This window comes from Acartia tonsa, chromosome 11 (genome assembly GCF_053477335.1).
Source record: "Acartia tonsa isolate MP-2025a chromosome 11, ASM5347733v1, whole genome shotgun sequence".
Taxonomy (NCBI): domain Eukaryota; kingdom Metazoa; phylum Arthropoda; class Copepoda; order Calanoida; family Acartiidae; genus Acartia; species Acartia tonsa.
Genome location: NC_137270.1, coordinates 43,043,191 through 43,068,384, shown reverse-complemented (window position 1 = coordinate 43,068,384; position 25,194 = coordinate 43,043,191). Strand labels below are relative to the sequence as shown.

At 30.8% G+C, this 25,194-nt stretch overlaps 1 protein-coding gene and 1 long non-coding RNA gene across 3 annotated transcripts in view; both read right to left on the bottom strand.

Annotated features, from left to right (window-relative positions):
• Positions 1 to 16,448, bottom strand: part of LOC145331295 (uncharacterized) — a 25,081-nt gene extending 8,633 nt beyond the window's left edge. Inside the window, exons 1-8 of the mRNA XM_080175912.1 lie at positions 16,356 to 16,448; positions 14,195 to 14,257; positions 13,206 to 13,279; positions 12,285 to 12,337; positions 11,799 to 11,867; positions 9,347 to 9,400; positions 1,469 to 1,504; positions 993 to 1,072 (exon numbers count right to left, since the gene is read on the bottom strand). Coding sequence (XP_080032038.1) covers positions 993 to 1,072; positions 1,469 to 1,504; positions 9,347 to 9,400; positions 11,799 to 11,867; positions 12,285 to 12,337; positions 13,206 to 13,279; positions 14,195 to 14,257; positions 16,356 to 16,448 — 522 coding nt within the window. The remainder of the gene's footprint in view (positions 1 to 992; positions 1,073 to 1,468; positions 1,505 to 9,346; positions 9,401 to 11,798; positions 11,868 to 12,284; positions 12,338 to 13,205; positions 13,280 to 14,194; positions 14,258 to 16,355) is intronic.
• Positions 16,449 to 17,226: 778 nt separating this feature from the next.
• Positions 17,227 to 24,944, bottom strand: LOC145331942 (uncharacterized). 2 transcript variants are annotated; one of them, XR_013883963.1, is made up of 4 exons: positions 24,861 to 24,944; positions 22,213 to 22,265; positions 19,128 to 19,203; positions 17,227 to 17,266 (listed from the first exon to the last, which is right to left on the bottom strand). It is a non-coding gene; the product is annotated as an uncharacterized LOC145331942 (long non-coding RNA). The 2 variants fall into 2 exon arrangements; XR_013883962.1 differs by lacking the exon at positions 17,227 to 17,266 and having other exon boundaries at positions 19,066 to 19,203.
• Between the last annotated feature and the right edge of the window lie 250 nt (positions 24,945 to 25,194).

Genomic DNA, 25,194 nt, shown 5'->3' with positions numbered 1-25,194 from the left:
GCCAAGTAACAGAAAATAATTTAGAAGCAGACGAATAAGGTTATTGAAAAGGGAAGGGAGGTAGTTGTCTGTATGTACATCTATACTATAGGTCTGTTAATAACGTTTTCTTATTCGATAGCATAACAACTTTGGAGACTTTTATTGAATTTTGCTAGGTTGCGAGAATCAGGCCTAACCCTGTAGTACTAAGGCACCCTATACACGTCGCTTCGCTCCGGACTTTAAGTTGTGTATTCAACCTTTTCAAGCATTAATTGTAATCTACAGAAGGCATAAAAATTTTGGGGACATAAGGATTTATCGGCCATTTTCTTATCCCTTTAGATCTTCAAATTTATATAAAGGAGTAAAAGATTTTTAAAAATACATTCAAAAGCAAAAAACATAATTATCCTCTATGATTAAAATAAATAATGAATTTGACACTGCTAGGTTGTACAATCCAATCAATAATTGATAAAATATTTTAAACCAATAAATGTTAGAACGTGTTAACAAAACTTTGGGGACCAGTTTACATATAATTTACCGTCTTATGTATCCTCCCTTTCCTGTAATAAGTCTGTATTAATAAACTTTCTATAAAATACCTAATTATAATTGTTACGTTGTCATTTAAAACTTGGATATGAAATAAAGAGTTATAGTACATTATGAAGGTAGTCAAAGTTAAATATATACTTTCTCTTATTCGTTGGCTCAAAACCTTTGAAATTTTATAAAATCCTGATTGATTGGTTCAATCTAGCAGTGTTCAAACTTTTCAACTTAAACAAATTAAAGTTTGGTATAGCATCGATTATCAGTCTTACAGAATAGCTTCGAATTACAGACAATATTCCATCAACATCAAAATAAAAACATAAAATTACTTCCATTTTTGTTAGGCCCAATTTTTATTTTAATATCCACTAAAAACTCTCTATAATACTGTGTCATAAATGGTCATCATTTGGCATCTACCTCATTTTATAAGCCAAGTAATTTACCTGACTTTCTCCCCAAGCTTCACCATCTTTGGCGGTTGGTTTATCTGTTTCATCATCGGCGTTGAAAGGAACTACAGCATCTATAAAGACGATAGTATTATATTTCATTGCAAATTTTCTTTATAACAAGGATGACAACATATTTAAGTAGCAAAGCACAAAACCACGAACTAAAAACGCGAAAAAAATGGCACAAAATGAATGTTTTATACTTAATTATGATCCAGAATGATGAAAATATTGACCAGAAGTTTCGGCTTTCTATCTTATATAGGAGAAGAGAAAATCATGATTCCTCCAAAACGTGTCTTAGGGACAGGCGGAAAGACATTTCGAATTTCAGAGTAGCTTCCGTGTGTCTGTCTGTACCTAAGGATCTAGTTAACCGCTGAACTGATATGATTCTCCTTTATTATGTAGCTTTAAGTGCCCTTTGAGGCCCTAGGGGGCAAAGCCGCTAGTATAAATAATTATACCTGGATCTTGTGATGAGCTTGGATCTGAAGATGTACCTGTAACAGAATTATTTAAGCAAAGATGCATTTGCATAACGTGTATCTTTTATTTGTATGTCTGTACGCCAATACACAACATATTTATTATACTTTTTTGACAGTAATTTTTACTTTATATAATGATCCTATTCATTAGATGTTTGGAAAGGATTCCTAGGACGATTAATCATTACTTTATAGTCTGTATAATTGGCAATATACATCAATTTATCAAACCATTGTCTTATCTCTTTGGGTCCCTGCATTGCATATTCCCTCTATAATTTTACTTAATGCTAGGATGTTAGAAACTGCAGTAAATTTGACAATTATAACATTAAAACTTTGGGGTATAGTCCCTTTCGTGGCAAAGCACCTTAAGGGGCGATTTTTCGTATTTTTCACAGAAGCTTTTCTCCTATTTCTAGGGGGCTCTAACTCAGCGGGGCCAATTGCCTAACCTTGTTGGGCAATCACCTAACACAATATAACCTAACCTAACCTAAAATAACATATAAAAAGCCATTTTAAAAATACGAAGAATCGCCCCTTAATGGGCGTTGCCACGAAAGGGACTATTCTTAAACTTTATTAAGTTGCAGCTTATAATAAGACAAATTACACAGGCTTAAAGACTAATAAATCAAGAAGGTAAAAATAACAGGATTCAATTGCCGCTTCAATTCTTTACTAAAATTTTTAAAAAGGCAATGTGTTTTCAATAAAAAAAAACAAGGATATAAAAATAGTGCATAGAAAATTTAAGCAGCTTATTGTGCCTGTAAAAAAAGTATGACGTCATACAATACAACTGATAGGCCGATATACATTGTAAATGAACAATAGTTAAATGTATACAGGCCTATCATTGGTCATTTGTATTGTATGGCGTAATTTTTTTTATAGGCACTGTAAGTTGCTTCTAAAAATTTACTTAAAAATTCAATTATGGTAGGTAAAGTAATAAAGTTTTTAAGATCTCTTTAACAACTATGCCGATTGAGTTCTCCATGTCAGGGAAGCTTTACATAAACTAATTATTTCCTCCCTTTAAATACAAATCTCTAGGAGCGCAGCTGCGTGACGTTAATACAATAATAACTTAATTACTTATTCACTGACAACAACTTAATAATATGGATTTATTATTACTTGGATCTTACAACAGTTTCTCATACACTCTAACACAGTTAAACTTAAAGCAGGCTAAGATAACAATTGATTCTATTGGATTAACGAATTGGACCAATAAATGATAGCGGAATAGCAACCTAAATTGACAACAATTTTCCCCTGTCATAATATTTTAATATCCACGTATTTTATGCATTTATTCTTCATCGTTAAAGTTACTGCACTGCTAGAAAAGTCGCAGCCGCCGTGGTGCTGCTATTGCAGCGGCGGCTGCTGAACTTGAAAATGAAATACAAGGCCAAACAAAAACCAACTAATTTTCCTCTTTTTACACAACTTTTACAATTGTCTCTTTACCTTTACCAGTCTTTTTCAGGCAATAGAAGTAAAATAAATAGAGTGACATTTTGTGATAAAATATAATATTTGTCTATTTTGTAGCTATTATCCTAGTAGGGTGGGGAAATTGGATGGTACATTGTACTGGAACCAAAAGTTTTATAAAGACATTCTCTCATTTATTGGCTTAAAAACTAGCATTGTTCTAACAAATTTTATATTAAAGAATGGCTGCTTTTGTTGATTTTAATTGGGAGTATACATCAAATTATCGTCCAATGTCTAATCCCATATCATTTTAGTTGGATCCCAATCTGTTTTTTATTGTATTGAAATTGGATGGTTCCAAACTAGTAGTGTTCAAAGTTTTCAGCCAATATCTTTAATAGGGTCGGTCGATTTTGGAATTTCACATTAGTAGACATTGGCAAGGGTTACTGGGCCAGACTAAAACCCTGTGAAACTTGAAAGAGTTTTTTTAATCCAAAAACAACGGGCGCGCGGGGGGTATAAAATGTGCCCGCCCCCTTATAAAACCAAAAATTAAAATTCCTTCAAACACAGGCATGTTGCATATCAAAATGACCTCATTGAAATGCTGATTACAGATCTGAAAACCGTTTTGAAAAATATTGATTCAGTCTGAAATGATTTTCAAAAAATCTACCAAAATAAACAATTTTGACTAAATCAGCTGTTTTTAGGTACTTAATGAGATCTTATTCGAACTAGGAGCAATATTTTTCAAAACGGTTTTCAGATTCGTAATCAGCATTTCAATGCGGTCATTTTGATATGCAACATGCCTGTATTTGAAGGAATTCAAATTTTTGGTTTTATAGGGGGGTGGGCACCTTTTATACCCACCGCGCGCCGGCAGCTATAAGAGCCAAGTCACTTTTGAAACTTGAATGGGGCTTATCATACATATATATGACTTCCACAACTTATGATAACAGTAAAATCTAAAAAAAAGGGGGAAATGGGCCCACCCTAATCTTTAATTTAAGATGAGTGTTAAATAATTAATTTAAGTATAATGACGTATATCTAAGGGCCGTTTATTCCACTAGTCCCCAAAGTTTGTTATTCGTTGGCTTCACAACTTTTGGGACTTTTATTGATTTTTGATTATTTTTTTTTTAATTGAGTGTCACTGTCTAAACTATCAATTGTAATCTACAGAAGGGGTAATTTTGTGTATCATCATTGGGAATGTACATCAATTTATTTACCATTGTATTATCCCTTTATATCTCTGGATATTTCTATATTTATTTGTCTAATATCTGAGCCAGACTTGAGAATAAGAAGCAAACAACACGAAAAACTTTGGTTAAAGAGACACTCTTAAATTTAAAAATGTATCATTTAAAATTTTCTATTTAACAAAGTAGCAGGTTTTTGTTTGCTAGTTAATATCTCGCTTACCACTAAAACGATTGAGTTCTTTATTGTAAGGAAGCTTTCTATAGGTTATTAGATGGTTTATGCTATTTTTGTTAGATTTAGGTCCTAGATGTTAGGAACGCAGCCGCGAGTTTGTATAAAAGGAGCAAATTGCACGTTAACATATCTTTTTAAAAAGTGATTCATTAATCGATTAGGCATAATATTCTGTAGTGTGAGATGGTCATTTTTTAAATTTAATATTTCTTTTTCAAACAATTCTCGAATAACTACAACATACAATAATGACAAAACTAGTTTCAGTTTCTTCAGAAGTTAGATTGCAGTTCTAGACTATTTTATCATAACTCAGCTTCATTATTACAAAGCAAAGTATGTTTTGTTTTTCTGGTAAGATATATAATAGTTATTTATTGAATGGTTTTGTAGACAGCTTTCCGCAAATATTAAAATGAAAAAAATAAGATTGAAAGGTTTGTCGGTCCCGAGGAGCCAAAGTCACGGCCTAACAAAACTTGTATCAATTTTACGATTTTTATATCATTATATTTGTAAACTTGTCTGTAATACAATGTTATACATGTTTTCAAAGTATGGCTTAGAACCAGGGGATATTAATCGGTTTCGAAGCCATACTAAAAATTAATATTCTTTGGAATATTTACGAAGCTGGAAAAGAAAACTTGAAATTTAAAACATAAAATCATTCATTCCTGTGCATTTAAGAGATCTTCAAAGACAAACCGCAAGGAAAATACTGATAGACAAATATTTTACCTCTCTTAAAACCATTTTTTATAGATTTTTTTTATTTAAAAATGAAAATTCTAAAAAAATGCTCGAAAATTAATTGTTTCTTCCAATCGTAATATGAAAAATACTTTAATAATACTGGTATCCAAAGTTTTATAATACGATCTTTAATGACTTTCCTTAAGATCTCCGGGACTTTTATCAAATTTATTTCAACCAAAAATTTACAGAAGGGGTAAATTTGTTTTTGTCATAATTTTATGGGTGTAAAAAATTTGTCTTACATTGTCTTATTCCCTGAGATCCCTGGTAATACCTTATTTTTACGCTAAAATAGACAATATGAGAGCTCTATTTGATTAGTTTGAAAGATTATTATGTCTTTGGCGTGGAAGTTTTATAGCATACACAATAATACGGTCTTTTTGATAAATATGCCTTAAATATTTTAGTATTGCATTCAGCCGTTTGATTTTTGAACAGCTAACCGCTATTTCTTGCTAGGCAGCTGTCTAAGCATGCAAAACACTCCGTAGCTCTGATTAATCTGCGTTTTATAAACAATCTGATGCTAGTGGCTTATGTCAACTACTAGCGGCTTCGCCCCTAGCCTCTTGGGGCTTTGGCCCAAGAGGTTTTATCAAACTAATTTTTCGTGTTTTAGATTTTACAGAAAATTTAAAAAAAAATTTGGGGGGGGGTTCATTTTTTGGGGGGGTTAGGGGTGTCCCACCCCACAAGGAAATAGTTATAAACCTTTCCCGGAACCTATGAGAAGCTACCCTGTAAAGGAGAACCCGATCGGTTCAGCGGTTAGCGAGATGCTTCGCTACAAACAAACAGACAGACATCGCTCTACTTTGTATTATAGATAAATTTATAAAAAATCAAATGCTGCTGTTATTTTATTAACCACTTATCAGCCAAACCATGCCGACCATTATAAATGTTAACTAGTAAACAAGTAATGAATCTATTATGAAATTTTATTTTAAAAAAAATAAATATATGATATATCCTGTTATATAAAGTAGCAATGTTTCTGTTTGTCGGTTAAGATCTCCATAACTATAGAACCTAATTTTGGGATGCTTGGTATGGTTTTAGGCTATTTTTCTACTTTTCTATCCTCCTTCAAATACAAAGCCATATATGCTACTAATGCAGCATCCAGTAGTAAAATAATTAATAAATTACTATGCTATTGAATAACCACGCCATACTCTGCAGTATTTGATTAATTGTATAATTTCCTTTGAAAACTTTATACTCCTAAAATTCAGGGAGGGAGGGCACATTGAACTAATAGAAATAGAAGAGTAGAAGAATATTCTGAACCCTTTTTTCGTCAAATCTAAGAGAGAACATTCCTAGCAGACAAAAGTATTGTTTACTTTCGACTCAAGCTGATGTGGATTCTTTAAAAATGATAGACTCGCTATTCGATAGTGAGGCAAAATTATTTTTGTGAAAAATCATCCAAAAGCACATTAAAAATCTACAAAAATTAAACAAAATCATATGTTAATAACCCTCTTAAGATTTTATTTCATTTTTGTAAATTTTTTTTTTCGATTTTGGAGGATTTTTCACAAAAATAATTTTGCCTCACCAGCGAGTTGCCAGCCTAACTTTTTTTTAAGAATCCAACTTTGTTTCAAGCTTTCAAATTGTAAACGAAATTTTTGGGCAATTAATTCTGATTCCGCAAAGCTTTCTACTAAGAAAATATACTGTTAACAGCTGACTTTTATGTATGTATGAAATGAAAAAAAACATGCCTTCGTAGGAAAATGTGTACATAATTTCAACCAATGAGATCCAATGTAAATTCCGATGCGATTCTCCTATTGGCTCAATCAGACATTCCCTCTCTTTCTTAGTACCTTTATTATTGAACTCTAAATTACACTAGACTCCAAAGTTTTATTCAACCCACTCCTTCATTTGTTGACATCCAAACTTTGCGGGCTTTTATTAAATCTTAATTGATTGGTTCATACTATCAGTGTTCAACCCAAAAAGGTGAAATATATAATATTTTATAAATTATCATTTGGTATGTTTATAAATTATTGGTCAATGACCTATCCCTTAAGATCCCTGACTAAAATTTACAATCTACATAGAATAATTATAGCATTTTCATTGAATAAACATATCCAAATATGATAAAAATACCCAAAGTTTTAAGCTAAATAATAAGAAAACGTGGTAATAAAACGTTGGAAAGCAGTGTAATTAAAAGCCCAACATCTCCTCCCTCCCTAGTTTTTACTGTTTCCAGTATGCCAAGACATGTGTCTTAAAAGCTGTTCATAGGTATTTTCATAAAACCTGGCACTTCTGTTAGCCTACCCTTGAAAACTATAAAAACCTTTTAGCTCGTATTATTAGATTAACTCATATGTGACAGCTTGTGTCAAAGGTTACTACATATAAAATTTAAATGTAAAAATATGCTCCTTTTAATTATTCTATTCTGTATGATTTCTTCCAAGAGATGAATAAATCATTTAAAAACAAAAAACAAACAGCAATCATATTATCATTGTCTGCTATAAATTCCTTTTGGTGGATTATTGTGTATGATTGATCATCTAGAGGGTAATACATCTATTTCTAGCATGGCTTCAATACCGATTAATATCCGCAGGATTAGAACCGGTTCTAAGCCATACTAAAAAATCATGTATAGCATCGTATTACAGACAATTTTTACGAATATTAAAATAAAATCAAAAGATTAATACCAATTTAAATTCATAATTTTAAATCTTTTATCCACGGAAACCTGTTTATGATACAATTTGATAAATAACTATTCTAGTATAAAACCTTATTCTATTCGTAATATTCTATGGTTATAAAGTTGTACTACATTGTTGAATCAAGGTTATCTGTCTATTAATGTTTAAGTTTTATAGTTCTAGCGTCTGTCAGGGAGTAAGGGAGAGGACAATGGAAATTTATTCAATATAAGAGTTTAAAAAGACAGGCAATGAAATCCACACTAATCCATAAAATTTGGAGGAAATTGTAAAGGGTTTGTTCATTGAATTTAGAAAATTATAAACTAAGAAAAAAATCATGCAAAGCAAAATCACATCTTGTTTTCGATAAAATATATTGAGGTTTTATAGTGCAATTTCTATCTAACACGATTATTGGAAACAGCCAACTGCTGGCTGGCTGGGCAAAAATATGAGCCAATATGCCAGCCTGTCCCTTTTTTATCCAGTTTATTTCCCTTGCCCCATGCCCCCATACCTCACTTCTCCCTTTTCCTATCGTGTGCTTAATAAAAGGGAGATAAGAGGAGAGGGGAGTGAAATAGAGTATGGAGGGGGGGCTGTGTATTCCCAACTTTCTGTCTGCTAGATTCAAACGAGTAGCGGCATTTTATGCGCTAGTACCCAAACTTCGTCAGAAACTGTTAAATTCTTGCACCTTCCCTTTAAGCCAGTACCCAAAGTCTGAGACTACTAAAAATTGAATATTCGATCCATTGTCCCCTCCCTTACTCCCTGAGCGTCTGTACCCCTAGCATCTAAGGACTCTGTTCTTAAATTTGGGCATAAAAGTAGGCACAAGAGTCCTTAAAAGAAGCCTAAAACAATCCAAAGACTAATATTTGAAGAAAAACCATAAACCTCTCTGTGCAGATTCTCTAAATTAAAGAAGTCAATCGGTTTAATGGTAAAAGGGATCTTAATGGACAAACAAAAACAACCTTGGTTTAAAAGCTATACTATATACAACATTGTTTCATAATGTTTCATTATTTAAAATTTAATCATTATTATTATAATAAAGCAAGGGATAACCCCATATTTATAGAATATGTGCTGTAAATAATCGTACCCTTAATTTGCCTGTCATCGAGAATCAAATATTGGTATGCCAACGTTCTGTACAGATGGTACAGACCGACTATTATTGTTTATAAATCTTTGCTTTAAAAGCATTATACATATTAGTTAATTATCGCCGCATCGTATTATAAACAGCTTTCCGCTGATTTAAAAATCTACCACCTTAAGATTGAAACCGAGATGCCGAATACGGGCTAACAATACAGGTCTGAATATTATGAATGTACATTTTGTAAAACAAAAAACTGGATATAATATGATACAAAACATGATTTTTCAGTATTGCTTAGAACCGATTCTAATCCAGCGGATGTTAATCGGTTTGGAAGCCATACTGGAAAAACGTTACCTGAAGATGAAGCTGCCTTTTCTTTATCTGCGTTGTTATTTTCATCACCCGGATCTAAATAAATTAAAAATCTATTTTCAAAATAAATTACACTTTTAATATGATACTCAAAATACATTAAATATCTAAAAAGAAATTAACTAGGTCTTCAACAAGTATGTGATTGTGCAGTGCACTCAAAAAAATGTTTTATTGAATTGAAAGAAGAACTTTTATTAATATTAAGCTAGAGGCGTGCAGAAGCGGGGTATAGTGGGATGAATCCACCCCCTCCCCCCCAACCCTGACACTTAAACATCATAATAAAAATCTTTAAATTAATACCAATTTTGTTAGTAATAACCCCCGAGGATTTACAAAATGATTTTTTAAAAATTATTTTATCATAATATCCTTGGAAACCTGTCTATAATACGATGCGATAAATAACTATTTATTTTAAAATCTTTCATAAAAACTTGCATAAAAATTTGCAAATTTTAGGAGGTATTGTAAAGTTGCAATTTTATTGTATGAAGTATGGAATCATAAAAACTTTAAATTCCAGTTTACGTATAAATTTGGTTACCATTAATACAACTTCTTTTTCTACTAACTACTTCACCTCTATTATTTAGGGGTATATAAAAGGGATACAAAATAGCCTAAAACTAACATTGTCAGTTTGTCCATACATGATTTCGTGTGCTTTGCTTCTTATGGATGTTTTCCTTTGTTGTTATATTCCTCTCCCCTTTAAATGATGCACAAGCAAAGTTGGCTTTAACAAAAAAATATCCAGGTAAAAGTCTGAGCAAAGTTTGTTAGTCTTGACATTAAATAAATGTTCATGCGAAATTTCAGATACAATTAAGCCAGAACATAGCAAAAAAAATAATCAAAATGTATATTTTCTATTAACATAAGTAAGGGGACATTGGACTGTAAATTATACAAATATATTTATGTAATAATTATGAACAAGTTCTCTTATCTGATGGCTTAAAAATTTTGGGAAACTTTACTAAATCATTATTTGTAAATAAATACCAGTAGTGTCAAAACTATTAATAATTTTAATTTAATCAATATAATATGAGGTGTTCATATATCATTTATAAATTTCATGTTTTCTAAAAAATTAACATCCACTATTTTACCCCATCCCCTCCCCTCCTACTTGATGAACAAACTGCCCAGTAAATGAGTTCCATTTAATACAGTCAACTTTGCATGTTAACTGTTCCATTGGAACATAAACTTGAAAGAGTGCAACTTGGATTAAACTGTGCTATTACGAGCAACAAAAATATTATAAAGATGGACAGATATTCATAGATATTATTCATACTATATAGCCCCTAGCATTCAGGTCTACCATAACAAGTCTTAAATCTACTAATAAAAAAGCCATAAGCTATCCCGAGTTGAATGTGAAGCTTACCTAACTTGGAGAACTCAATCTGTTCAAAAGTTATCAAAAATGAAATGTTACATGAAATATTATTTTTTTTAAAAATTTACACAGACACTATGTAAAAGATTCGGATACAATTCTTTTTATATAAAATTGTCCCTGTGTGTGGTGAGAGTACTTAGATTTAGTGCACAATTTGTAAAAAAAAAGTAGGATAATGTAATTTTAGCCTCAAGGACAAGGCCAAAAATGAAATTATGACAGAAAAAAAATAATTAAAATTTAAGAGAAGTATAGATGTGGATTGGTTCATTGGTTTGTGAGTTGGACACATAGAAAAAACATTATCTGTAATACAAAGTAGCTTGTCTGTCCGTCCGTCCCTTAAGTTCTCGATAACCACAGAACCAATCGGATTCTACTCTTTAGGGTATATACCTATTGGCCCTGTCGTGGTTTTAAGCTATTTTCTTGGGGATGAGACACCCCCACCCCCCAAAAATGAAAATACCCCCCCCCCAAAAAAAAAAATTCGGGGAAACTACTTCATATAAATTGGAAGCACCAGACATTTTTTTATTTTTTATTTTTTTTAAAATTACCACATGGGGCAAAGCCCTTAGATTCTAGGAGCGAATCCGCTAGCATTTTATAAACTACCTAACGGTTTCTCCCTGGTATCTGGGGGCTTAGCTTCAAGAGGTAATAGAAAGAGAAAATAGCGTAAAACCATCGCAGGACCAGTATATATATATTCCCTGAAGAGTAGAGCCCAATTGGTTCAGCAGTTACCGAGATATTAAGCTTAAGATGGGCAGACAGACAGTCATCGTTCTACATTGTATTATAGATTGCTAATTCTATAAAACTATTCTTTTAAGTGCCACTAAAAAGGAGAACTCAACCAGTCCAGCACTTCTTGTCTAGAGTTCTTATCTTCAGAAAAAAAAACTTACTACTTTATCTAATTGGATACCAGCGGATACTCACCTAGGGCCCTGTAGGGACTCTATGTAGAAAAATGAGGTTGCTTGTAATAGCACTGTGTGACTGTACCTTTTGATTTCTTGTATCTGATGGCAACATAGAGAACCAACCCATCATCATCAGAATCTTGATCAGAGTCTAAAAGTATAATAATTTATAATCTGGGCTCGACATCCGCACCTCAGCCGTGCATAAGCCTCAAATTTAAACCCCCGCTTGTTTAATTCTAAAATCAAAATGATTTTTTTAACATTGTTTATTTTTATTTCATAAAATTTAATCTTTTCTGAAAGATGCAAATTTAAGAGCATAAGAATAATCTTATATATTTTAAATCTTGTATGATGATTCCTGTAACAAAATCATGAAAGCTAAAACACCATCCCAGAGCATGGCTCAGAACCGGTTTTGATCAAGTGGAAATGAATCTGATATTTTCCAGTATCACTTCGAAACCAATTAATATTCGTTTGATTAAAACCGGTTCTCAGCCATTTATAACATTGTATTACAGACAATTTTACACGAATATTGAAATAAGAAACATCTATTCACCTGTCTGTGGTAAACTTGTATTCTTTCCCCAGTTTAATATTACAGCTTTGTCTCTACAATATTTAAATAATAAGGTTATAGAATATTTCAATGGAATCATAGAAAATACAAGGATAACAACATCCATAAATGCGAAGCTCTGAAACGGTAGGACAGACGAACATTAGTTCTAGTAGAGTGTCAGAACTGAAAAGGAAAAAATAAAACATAAAAGTTTGACACAAATTATACGTATATTTGTTGCAAAACTTCTCAAATATACATACAATACTGTGTAAAAACATACTTACATTTTTAGGACTTGATTTTAAAGATGCTTTGCTTCTAATAATGTAACCTTGTTGTAATAGGAATCAGTGCTCCAAAAATCAATCTGATTATTACATCACATTAAAATTTGTTGTTAAAAAGTTAAAAATCAACTTGTTTAAAATATACGTACGGACCTTTGTGTAACTATTATAGAGTTGCTACGCTTTCCAAGTCGTACCTAGCTACTTGAGGAATCATCATGCAAAGTTTAAAAACCGATAGGACAATTCTAACATGCCTAAATTAACGAAAAAATCTATTTGTAACGGACGTACGTACGGACCGACCCTTATTATAGAAAAGCCGCGCTTTTAAAGTATTAATTTGTGTGTAATGTATGTCCTTACAGATCTCATAAACGGTTGGACCAAACGTTCACAATTTTAAGGAAACCTTAGTAATTCTCCAAGGTTTAGTTTTCAAAGCGCCAACCTCTCTTGGGATGAATCCTTTAGATGCTAGAAGCGAAGGATGAAATTATTTTGTGAGTTACATAAAGCATACTATGTAAAAAATTAGCATACTCTAAAAGAGATATTTTGTAAATCTATCGCAGAATAAAGAATAAGACAGTGGCCTAAAAACAGCCAATATATAGAAAAAACTTACTTTGATATTTTAGTTTGGCCAACACTTAGATTTTCTATCTGGTCGGAGTGGATATTTTTCAGTGCTAGTTCAACCTGCAAATAAAATCGGCAAGTCCATCTATAGCGATTGTTGATATATTTATCTAAGGATGTTTTATGTTGGTCAGCGAAATATTATAAAATTCAGTCGCCTATCTCTGATAAAAAAACGAGTAAATCACATATTTACTATAGAATTTTCAGGGATATTGGATTGGAAATATGACGGAAAGTTAGGTTTCGGCCTCCTTTTGAAAGTGATAGTGAAACTTTTATTTTTTGCCTATAAAATCAGCCAATTGGCAGCTGATTATAATGGCTGTAGTCAAATATCCAATAGCCTGAAACTTGCTTATAGCATTAACCAATTGACGCTGCCTCCAGTTCCTTATTGGCTGAATTAATTAAAGCATGTACTTATTCACATATACCTAATTTACTTAATAAAGTTGGGGGTTAAACCGGTGTTTGCTTTCATATACGAATTTGGGATGAAGTAGACCACACTTAAAATGTTTGAAAATAAATCAGATTTACCCCTTTTTAAACAAAACTTTTTTCTGAGTGGTGGGAGGTAATAGCCATCATAACGTGATTCTAAAAGCCACGAACATATTGGTTCTTTAAAAAGTTCTAATTATATTTTAAGCTAGGAGGAATCATCTACATGAATTTTATTCTATACTTTATTTTCTTTGCACTCATAATATAACTATTTTATCATTGTTCATATTTTCTAAACTAACTAATGCACCTTTCCAAAACCAGTATTTTTTAGAGAGTTGTAAAATAGTCCTTGAATAATATTTTGCGACATTATCCCCTGAGAATTTCAAAGTCCTTCTCTGTATAAAAGATAGACATACTAATCTAAACATCCATTTAAAAAAAAATTCATTGCAGCTCAACAGACTGACGTACAGACAGACAAAGTGAATAGTTGGAAGTTAACGTCTCCCCATGGTTTACCTGTGATTTTAAAGTTTCTATGTTTTCGTCTATGCTATCCTGTTTCCGTAAGCTTTCAGGGGCCTGAAATAATAAATATTTTAATGGATAGGAAATCCTTATACTAAAGTAACATGATGTTTGTGTGTCTGTGTGTTTGTTTGTACCGAAGGATCTCGCTAACCGCTGAACCGATCGGGTTCTCCTTAACAGGGTAGCTTCTCATAGGTCCCGGGAAGGTTTATAACTATTTTCTTTGGGTGTGGGACTCCCCCACCCCCCAAAAAAATGAAAAATCCCCCCCTAAATTTTTTTAAAATCTAAAATAAGAAATTGGGTTATCAAATTTGACTCTCCCCTTCTCAAGTGCCCCTAGAGGCCTCTAGGGGGCGTATCGCTAGTATATGGATATATTGTCAGGGGAAATTTTGTCGTTAATTTAGGTTGTTAAAATTGTCCTCAGATATTGGTAAACACGTTCCTCTATGATAATAAATCCTTCCGGATACCCTTTCAGAAGATTAAAATTTAAGGAAATAAAATTCATTTATTATTTTTAGAAGTACTAGTATTTGGTTACTAGTAGTATGAAAAAAATAATCAAAATCTATTTAAAGTAACCAAAGCTTTTTTTCAATCAATAAGTTAATGTGATTATGAACACTGGATACCAGTGTAATGTATAGGCTTAATAAACCAATTTAGGTTTTATGTGATAATAGTTGCATAGTTAGGTAATAATAATATTAGCCCAATGCAGCCGGATTTCACCTGCAGGTTGCGGAAATTAAATAAAGTTAGGACGACTCGCAACCTGTGTGGGCTAAATTACATTTTGCTAGCAGTAAAAATGCTAAATAAGAAAAGAAAACGTGAAATAGAAAGTAAAAATTTGAGTCAGTTTTATTTTACAGAATTCTAATGAACGTTTTAAATACTTATCCATTATTATATTGTTTTGTTTATCATGAAAATATCCTTTTTCCTGTTCATTATCGTTATATTGATAAAAATATAAGAAATAACTAAATTGTGTATTTTTTGTTTGCCAATAATGCTACTCCAAGACTTAATGAGACTCCTGCTATTGATAAAACAGAACAATTATATTCATTTATTACAATGTAGCCAAAGCATTTTTGTAATTATATAGTCTAGCGGTTCTTTGCAAATTAAATTGTCGGGATTTTCTCACCTATTAATCATTAGATATCTTAAGGGATAATACAATGAACGAGAAATTAATGTACATCACCATTTCAAGTAATGAAACTACCCTATCTATGAATTATTGGTGAAAAATGCTATTTAGTTTCACCAATCAATCAAGATTTTTAAAAAGTATTCGCAGCTTCTAACACAACAAATTTATTAAAATTTGTGTTTTAGTATAATACACAGTCCAATGAATATTATTCTTTCTTGGCCAGGTGTTGAACTACACAGATAAAAAGATTATAGTTTTTCAAATTTGAAAAAAACACCCTATTGGTCTAGTAGTTACAAGCTAAAGACTTAATTTCATTCTACTTCTTATAAAATAGGATTACTAATCTGCTATGGCTGTTCTTTATTTTTTCTTGGTTATTACAAGAACACTAATTATTTTTCGAAACTATTTGAGTTTCGTAAGTTATCAAAAAATTATTTCTAGACTTAGTATATGCCTTATTTATTAATGATTATGCAATTTTGAAAAAGAAAAAAATGGTGAAAAGGAAAGAGTGTTAGGATTATAAAATCATTTAAATAGATAGATTGATGGTTAGATAGTTCTTGGATTCAGATAGATAGATGGACAGATATATAAATGAATGGAAATATAGGTAAAAAGATGGAAAGATAGATAAATGGGTGAAAAGATAGATAAATGGATGGAAAGATAGATATATAGATGGAAACATGGATAGATTGATGTAAAGATGGATAGATGGATGGAAAGATAGATAATTTTATGAAAAGATAAATACATGGATGGAAAGATAGATGGATTGATGGAAAGAAGATGAATGGATTGAAAGATAGACAGATAGGAAAGATAAAAAAGAATTAAGAGAATAAGGAAAGGTAGAAGTGTTAACAGATAGGTGCAGAGATATATACAAATACTATTTGATAATAGATGATTGATAGACAGATAAATAGATTTATTAAAACTTGAAAAGATAGATAAATATTTTACCTGTGTTTGAGTATCTGACTTTTTAGACAGTGACGTATTCTCCCCATCTTCTGTGCTGGTAACTTTATTGGCTGCATATGAAAGGACACTCATACTTTCTTTTTTATTTGGTAAAAAATGCATCTTTTGTCTTTAACAGATCAAACATTTATTTGATTACTATATGAGATCTATTAATATTTTCTGTATTTTTATGTATGTCTCAATGTAAGGTTAGACACAATGGTTTCTTTACCTTAAAGTGCAAATTGGTGAGTTAAGGATTCTAATATCAGTTTAGAATTTGATTCAAGATAAGTTAAATTTTAATAACATTTTTTTTCATCTTTAATTTTTTCATGTTTAAATTGAATAATAAAAGAAATATTAGTAAGTGTTCCTTTGATCGGTGCAATGGCTGTGGCGATTCCTGAGGTTGTAGCACTTCCTGAAGTTGTGGCTGTGTGTGAGGTTGATGCTGTGGATGTTGCACCACTTGTTGTGGCAGTTGCTTCAGGTGCACTGGAAGATGAACTACATAAATAACAATTTTGTATTTTTCACTAAAGAACCAAGAAAACATATAGTTTTAAAAACAAATAGCAAAATAAGGGGGTGGTGTTATTTCTGTATACCTAACCTCTGATAAGGCTCTAACCCAGCAAAATTAATACCTACAGTGCTCTAACCCTGCTGGGCTATTTGTTACCCAATATAACCTAACCTAACCTGAACTAAAGTGAAATTTTTATCTATTTTCAATTAATTTCTAAATAAAAGATGTTGGTTCTAAGATTGCTTGGTAATTTGAGAAAAACTGCCAAAAACTTTCTTTAAATTCATTACTTTATCAAATTATGTAAAAAAAAAAATAGATGACAAAATTTTTTTCCTTGGCTCAGTTGGTTCTTTGGGTCTATAAAGGCTTCTTTCTGAAAAATAGAGAAATTAGTATCTTTTCTTATAATGAAATTTGAAAACTGTTTATATTTTAACAAACTTGCATTTAAATGTTTTGTTTTAATTTGATATTTACAATTTTTTTATGAAATAACACCTTTATGTAAAAATCTGTAAGCAGTTTTCAAAAGAAGACCACACAAACCTTTTGAAGAAAAGAAAAAACAAATTTTTTATGCTTTCTTTAGAAAATTAAAACTGATTGTGAGGAGCTTTCTGGTGGTTCTTTTATGAAGTATAAAGGAAAGAATTGTAAGAAATTTAAACCTTTAGTGTACCTGTCTATGTACATGATGAATTAAATGATCACCCAATACTTTTTGTATTAATAGTATTTATGAAAAGTTGTAAGGTTTTTTTTATATTTGCACCTGTAAACATGATTCTTTAAATTTTTTAATGATATGCAAGTTTATGTACAGCTTATTTAAACACATTATAAAATTATAATAATTTAAAAGTCAAAACAAAGTGCTTTACATTTTCCAAAAAATATGTATTACAATTTATATCTAATATTCTACTTAATTAGTTAAACACAAGCTTCTTTATATTAGCTATGAAATACATTATTATGGGTCTGATAAAAGAAATTGCCAAAAAATTGTCAACAAATATTTAATATGAAGATTTATTAAAGATTATTGCATAACAAACCATATTATAAATATTATAATTTAGTTTTTGTGTAACTTTTTGGCTTTTATATAGTACAAAAATATGTTAACTTTAGTTAGGAGAGCAGTGCAGATTATTAAAGCTAACAAAATACATTTGTAAAAAATTCCCTTTTGAAAGATGATCTATGTTAGCAAATATTTTAATAACTTAAGGTCAACACTTCCATTAGGGAATTGGGAATCTTAAAAGAACATCTACAACACTCTCCCAAACTAAAGGAAACAATTCTTGCCAAAACAATCTTTAAAGCCAAACCTTACCTTTGTTATTATCAAAAATATCCGATGCCAGAGATTCGTCACTGGCAATTCTATACACAGCAATTGGCAAAATATTTGTTGCAAAGGAATTGCTATTTTCCTTAGATATTGTCTGAACATTAGAAGAATCTAAAGTCAAATTATCAGCATTATTTTGAACAAATTTTTCAATGCTTTTTTCTATGGAAGTTTCTGAGCAAATGGAAGTGTCTGTTGTTAACGTATTAATATCATTGTTACTTGTAATATTTGAAGAATTTTCAGAAGTAACATTGCTCTTCTTAGCAACAATTAAAAATGTTTCAACAATATCATCTTTGTTTTCATCTTTATCTTTAAAAACTGCCTTATAAGGCTTTAAAATAGATCTAGTTTTGGTAACAACTTGTAAGTAAGATTCAGGTTTATTCTTAACACCATTTTCATTATATTCTATAATTTCTGTTTTAGCATCAAAATCAACAGTTTTGAGTCCTTTAGTTTGAGCATGAGGTTTTTGTGGATTTGTGTTTTGGGTGTTTTCATTTGTGGCAGGTTCAACTAGTGGAAAGGGGTACCCATAGATTTTGAAGAATTTGCTACATATATAATTTTATTCCAAGAAAATATTTAGAAGAACAATTCTTTTGAACAAATAATCCAATAAACTAACCACTTGACTACAGAAATCTTGTTCCTTTTTGAAGTTGTATTTTTAGCTCTTTTAAGCTAATCCAAACAATCTGATTTTACTAAATAAAACCTCTAATTTTTATACTTCCAAGTTACGCCATTGAGCTTAAACCATAAATATAAACCATAGCAAATACACCAAAATCGGAGGGTGTCCCTTTAAAGGAAGCATGTTGAGTGGTGTTGCCAACTGTATTTTGTTCTATTGCCAGAGACTCACCTCTGGCAACATGGATTTTCTTCTTAAATAGAATTTTCTGAATGTAGTTAACCCTCTCTGACGGTGGCAGTTTCCTCTAAAAGACCCAGGTTATACAATACAGTAAAACAGGCAACATTGGGACACACAGGTCAAATAAGGACAATCTTAAGCATTAAAGTTTATTGGGTTTGCAAAATGTCCTAAATTGATCTAGACATATTTAAAGTTACTTTGCTGAATTTCATCTTTACAGATTTTAGATAATGTAACATATAGATGAAAAGTTTTCTTGCAGAAAAAATATTTACTAAAATACATTTTTCCCATATTTTTAGGAGTACTAACAACATGCATGTTTTGGATATTGAACAAATTCTTATTAATCCAAATCTTAAAATGTGGACCAAGAAATCTATGAAAAAATGTGGTTCTATTATTCACATATCATTAGCTTTAATTTGTAGACAGAATAGTTAGTTCTCGGTTGCTATCATTTATTCTTTTTTTAAACATTGCTGATTTATTAATACTTGGATCTTACACAAGATTATCATGTACTCTAATAAAGTAAAAACTTGTAGCTGGTTGAAATAACGATTCCGCTTTTCCACCCATTTTCTTATACTGAATGATGTAAGCATCCTAAATTGACGACAATTTTTTCCCCTTTCATAATATCCAAATATATTCTACATTAATTGCATAATAAAAATATAAAAAGCAGTTTAATTTCAAGAAATTAAATAGAACTATGGTCCTCAAAAATGTGCATGCTTTACTTCATGATTTGTGTCAATTGTTTCCAATTATAGATTTAGAAATTCTGGGCTCTGTGTCAACTTATTTGTAACTTTTCTTAAAAAGATATTGCTTTGCAAACAACCAGGCCATAATATCAATGATAGAGATAAAGATTCTAATGAAAATGTAAAATATTTAAATAAGAAGCAAAGATTTGATATTAAAAATTTTTACCCTGTTAAAAGTTAGATTTTTTTTTAAGCTTAAAAGAAAAATTTAGATTGAAAACCCAATTGAATAATAGTTTTCCCCATCTAATTTCTAAAAATTAACCTCAGTAGCCCGGAAAACCTTTAATTTTGACCATATAAGCCTGTAAAATTGACACATTAAAAAAAACTAAAATAGTTTCTTAGGTTTTAAAACTATTCAATAGAAAACAGACAGTTTTTCAGACATTCTACACAAAAACGTTTGTAATTATAGAACAGAAAAAAAGCATAGGATTTGTTTTATAGAATCTACTTTTCTATCTCTAAAAATATCCGATGCAGTCGCCTAGTTTTATAGTGAAATCTGTCTGTTCATCTTTGAATTGAAAAAAAGTGCATTGTCCAATAATAATAACATCAAAACAGTTGACTTTTACAACAAAGAAACAGATAAAAGAATCATATTTAGGTTTGAGGGAACATTAGGCTGTTTATTACACTAGTCCCACTCCCCAAAGTTTAACATGTGTTCTTATAAGATGGCAAATTTCTTGACTTTTATTGATTTTGATTGGCTGGATTATTAAGTGTCAAAATGTTTCAACCATAATTGTAACCTACAGAAGGGGTAATTTTGTGTATCATCATTGGAGGTGTTCATAAATTTTTTTGTTATTGTCTTATCTCTTTAGATCCCTGATTTTAACAAATATTTTGTTATATATGTGGATAGAAATCAATTTTGCTAGGAATTAATAATTTAAAAATTAAGAATAAGATTAAAATAAAATGAACAATAAAATAATTTTTTTCTCTTAATAACAAAGCATTCATAGATAGTGACTTCGACCAGGAGATATCTTTAGATATCTTTAGGGTATTTATTTGACTTAGCTACCTTATATTGTTTTTAATAATATGTAAACAAAACTATGACAAAGCTGTCTTAAATATATCAGTTCTATTTGTTAAACAGTTTTAGAGATATAAAGTGAAAGACATACATTCTACCTAAATTTCAAATTACTTTCATTTGAAAATAAGTTGAGCCCGAAAAACAGAAAAAAAATCAATAGATTATATTGAAATGATTTGCTATTTTTTTATGAGGAAATTTCTACCATGCAAATTTGCGGTTGTCATATATTCTTAATATTTTTTATTTTATTAAGAAATTGTTTATTAAACTATTCTTTTGGATTAAAGATCATAAACATAAAACATGCTTACAATTAACATGCCAAAGGGTTTAAACAGCTAATAATAGTCCCAATAATCTTTCTATACTATAGTACTTAATTCCAGTATGACAGGGATTGGACAATGGAAGTTAAATTAATCTTTTCCCTAATTTTTCTGTGCTAATTTATAGTTTTTGTAAATATTAAAAAAAGAAACGGTTGTAGATTAATTTAACCAACGATGTCCTATTCCTCCCTGCTTGTTAAATATGACAAGAAACAAAGACAACAATATGTAGAACAGTTCAGCCAAAGATTAAAGAAACATATTTCAAAACTATTTTCTTAATGCACCCTCTTTTAAAATTCAAAACGCGCGGCTTGTGTAAACAGAAGAAAAAGAATACGCCAATTGTTGTATTTTCCAACCTTCATTACACACCTTCAACAGATGTACTAAAGTACAAATAGCACAAAGATGCGTAGGCTTTTTCTACTGTGTACGCAAGCCGCGCAATTTGATTCTAAAAAAAGGTGTATTTTTAGCACACCCTTTATCTTTGAAATATAACCTCGTTTGATAGGCAAAATATATTCTATAACCCATACCTATCCCACCCTTTCTTACTCAACTTCATTAATAATCCCTCTATTTATTTTCAGATTTTGACGTTTTTGCTTAAGATAGTAATTCCTTTGATAAAAACAAAGCGTTTGACACACTAGCAATAACTTGATTTATACTTATTTCATAAGGAAGGAATGGGTTATTGAACTGTTTCATCTTTGTCTGTTTTGTTCTACTACAATAGTGAATAGGGGTCAGATAAATCAGAGAATCACCAAAATTCTTTCATTATGAACATTTTTAACAAATACAATTTCAGCGATTCTTCGATTCTTTTTTTTAAAGGCTAGTCTTAAAAGTGTACTACAATAATTTGAGTGCATATAAGTATTAATTATTACCGTTAACAGTTTTGCTAGTAGGTCCATGCTTTAACAAGTTTGTGTCCATGTCCCTAAATATAAAACAAATCATTATGAAAACAATAAATATCTACAACATCCAATAAAGCGAAGCTCTGAAACGGTAGAACAAACTAACATTAACACTTTTAAAGTGTCAGAACTGAATAATCAGAATATAAATGTATAAAAGGCGAAACAAAATTGTATATAAATTTGTTGAAAAAACTGCTTAGATACAGGATAAATGGTTGAGGACATACCTACTAAAAAGTAGTTACGCTACTAAAAGGTAAAAACTGAAGTAAATCAACACGTTACCAATTAATTATGAGGAAATGGTAAATTGGATTAATGTCTATAATTAGACAGTGCAGTGTACATTCACTGCTGCACAAAATAAGTTAAAAAGCTCCTATGCAAATGACAACCATATCGGTTGGATATAAAAATAGATAGACATTCTATTACCTTTAAGGATTGTGTCTTTTCAGAAATATGAAAAAAAAACTATCTGGTTGTGGTAGGTTTTATGATTAGTAGGATATACATGGATAAATTGACAGGGAAAAATTTGTCATTAATTTAGGTTGCTAATATGGACCTTATTTATTGGTCAGTTCGTTCATCAAGACGGAGGGGAAAGGATGGAGGGTGACTTAGAACATTTATTAGAGTATATAAAAATCTGGTGCAACACCCAAGTAATAATATATAGAGTTTGAATGCACACAGGAATAAGGTAGAACCAACAAGCAAAAATCATAGAAATTGTTAAGTCGTAATTGATAGGAAGACAAACCCCCCCGAACAGCTATAATCTTTTTAATTAGTTCAGTTGTTGGTTATAGTTGGAATTCACAGAACACCTTATTAGACCTACAATTGATTAATATCATATGCATATATTTTTACTTTATATCGTAGAATGGAATTAATGGTTAATTAAATAAAACAAAAATAAGTTCTGAGCATGTTAAGAAAATTTAACATCATTTTCTAGCCTAGTTAAGAAATAAAGAAATAATTCCACAAATTATTGGTGGAAAAGTTTGTTCTAACCAATCAGAAATTAAGTTCCCAAAATTTTCAAGACAGCAAATGAGAGAATGTGTTTATAGATTTTGTTTCCAGAAATCTATAGTTCAATATCCCAAATATAATTCAATATATTATAAAACCTACTATATAAGTTCTATACAGCTTGAACAAAATCTGGTTTATCTTATATGTATGTTCCCTTTTCCATGAATGTAGAACATAGTATATTAATAGTAAAAGTGACCTATTTTTTTTTTACAAATATATACAAACAGCTGTTAAAGCCATAAATATATATTAATTGTATTCATATTATCTATTGGTTTTGTAAATTAACTTATTTTCTCGTATTCATTCGAATCCGGTGGATAGGAACCGGTTCTCATCCATACGAAAAAACTATGTCTAGCATCGTATTATATCCAGCTTTCTACGAATATAAAAATTTACAATCATAAGATTAAAACCAGTTTTTTTAGCCGGTGCCTTCAGCACCTCGGGGCTAAAAAACTAGTTTTAATCTCATGCTTGTACATTCTATATCCGCGGAAAGCCGTTTATAATACGATGCGAGAAATAACTATTTACTAATGGTATAATGATCTTTAAAAATGTTTCAGAAGCTGACATATAAACCAAAAATGAATTACATATTGACAAATAATTTACATGCAACTGCACCCATAGTAAGATATATAAGTTTTCCGGAATTTTAATGTTAGGGGGAGATTTGAAATCTGCATCAAATTTTAAGGATTTTTTTTATAAAATTCGTTTTTTTTGTATAATTCTTTATCTAAAAGCGGAAATGCATTTTAAGTTAATTAATTTTGACCAATAGGATAGGTAGATTTTAAACTACCTGCGCTCTAATTGGTTGAATGATGTACGCCATCCAATCAGAGCGCAGATTTTTTAAATCCACCAATCACAGATGCCAAAATTGATTAACTTAAATCGCATTTCCGCTTTTAGATAAAGAATTATAGAAAAAACGAATTTTATAAAAAAAAAATCCTCAAAATTTGATGCAGATTTCAAATCTCCCCCTAACTTTAAAATTCCGGAAAGTTTATATATCTTAACCCATAGTATTTAAATAGGAAGTAAAGGGCAGAAAAATGACCTAAAACCATCCCAGGACTAAGATTAAAAGTAATGTATCACTAAACACATCCCGGGCCCATTTGAAGTTTACCTAAGCTAGAAAACTAAACCTTACTACTTTATATGACTAGCTGCGCCTAGCATCTAGATGCTCTGTATTCGATGGGGTAGAGAAGAGCAAAGAAAAAGATCTAAAACCATTCTAAATGTTAATGTCGTGTGGGTGAGTTGCACCTGGACTACACAGTCAACTTGTCAACTCAAGGCCAGACTCTTGGTCCTTCACCTCATACCCGGGGTACAGTACATTACAGACAACCAACCCTTTGATTGCACGATCTTTGTCTGGAGATCCTAACTGTGCATGGTAGTGAGTTGCGCCTGTTTGGGGCCAAGGCATTCCCCCTACTCAAACTCTTCCACTAATAATTTTAATCTACAGAAGGGATGATTTATTTATCAACAGTGATGAAGACTATTTAAAAGTATGTATAAATTACCTGAAATTTAGAAATGTATGATTGTGTTGTTCATACCACTGATTAGTGATATGCACTCACAACTTTTCATCTTATTATTGATCTGAAAAAAATATACATAATGAATATATTATTACTTGGATCTTACACCAGATTTCTCTAATAAAGTGAAACACACAGCAGGCTAAAATAACGATCATCCTTTCCACCCCATTTCCTCTCTTCCTACTGTATGAACAAACTGACCAATAAATGAGTTCCAAATTAGTATGCTTAATTGACGACTTTTTCCCCTGTCATAATATCCACGTTTTAATATTTTCTACATCCATTTCTATAATCTGGGTAGATGGTA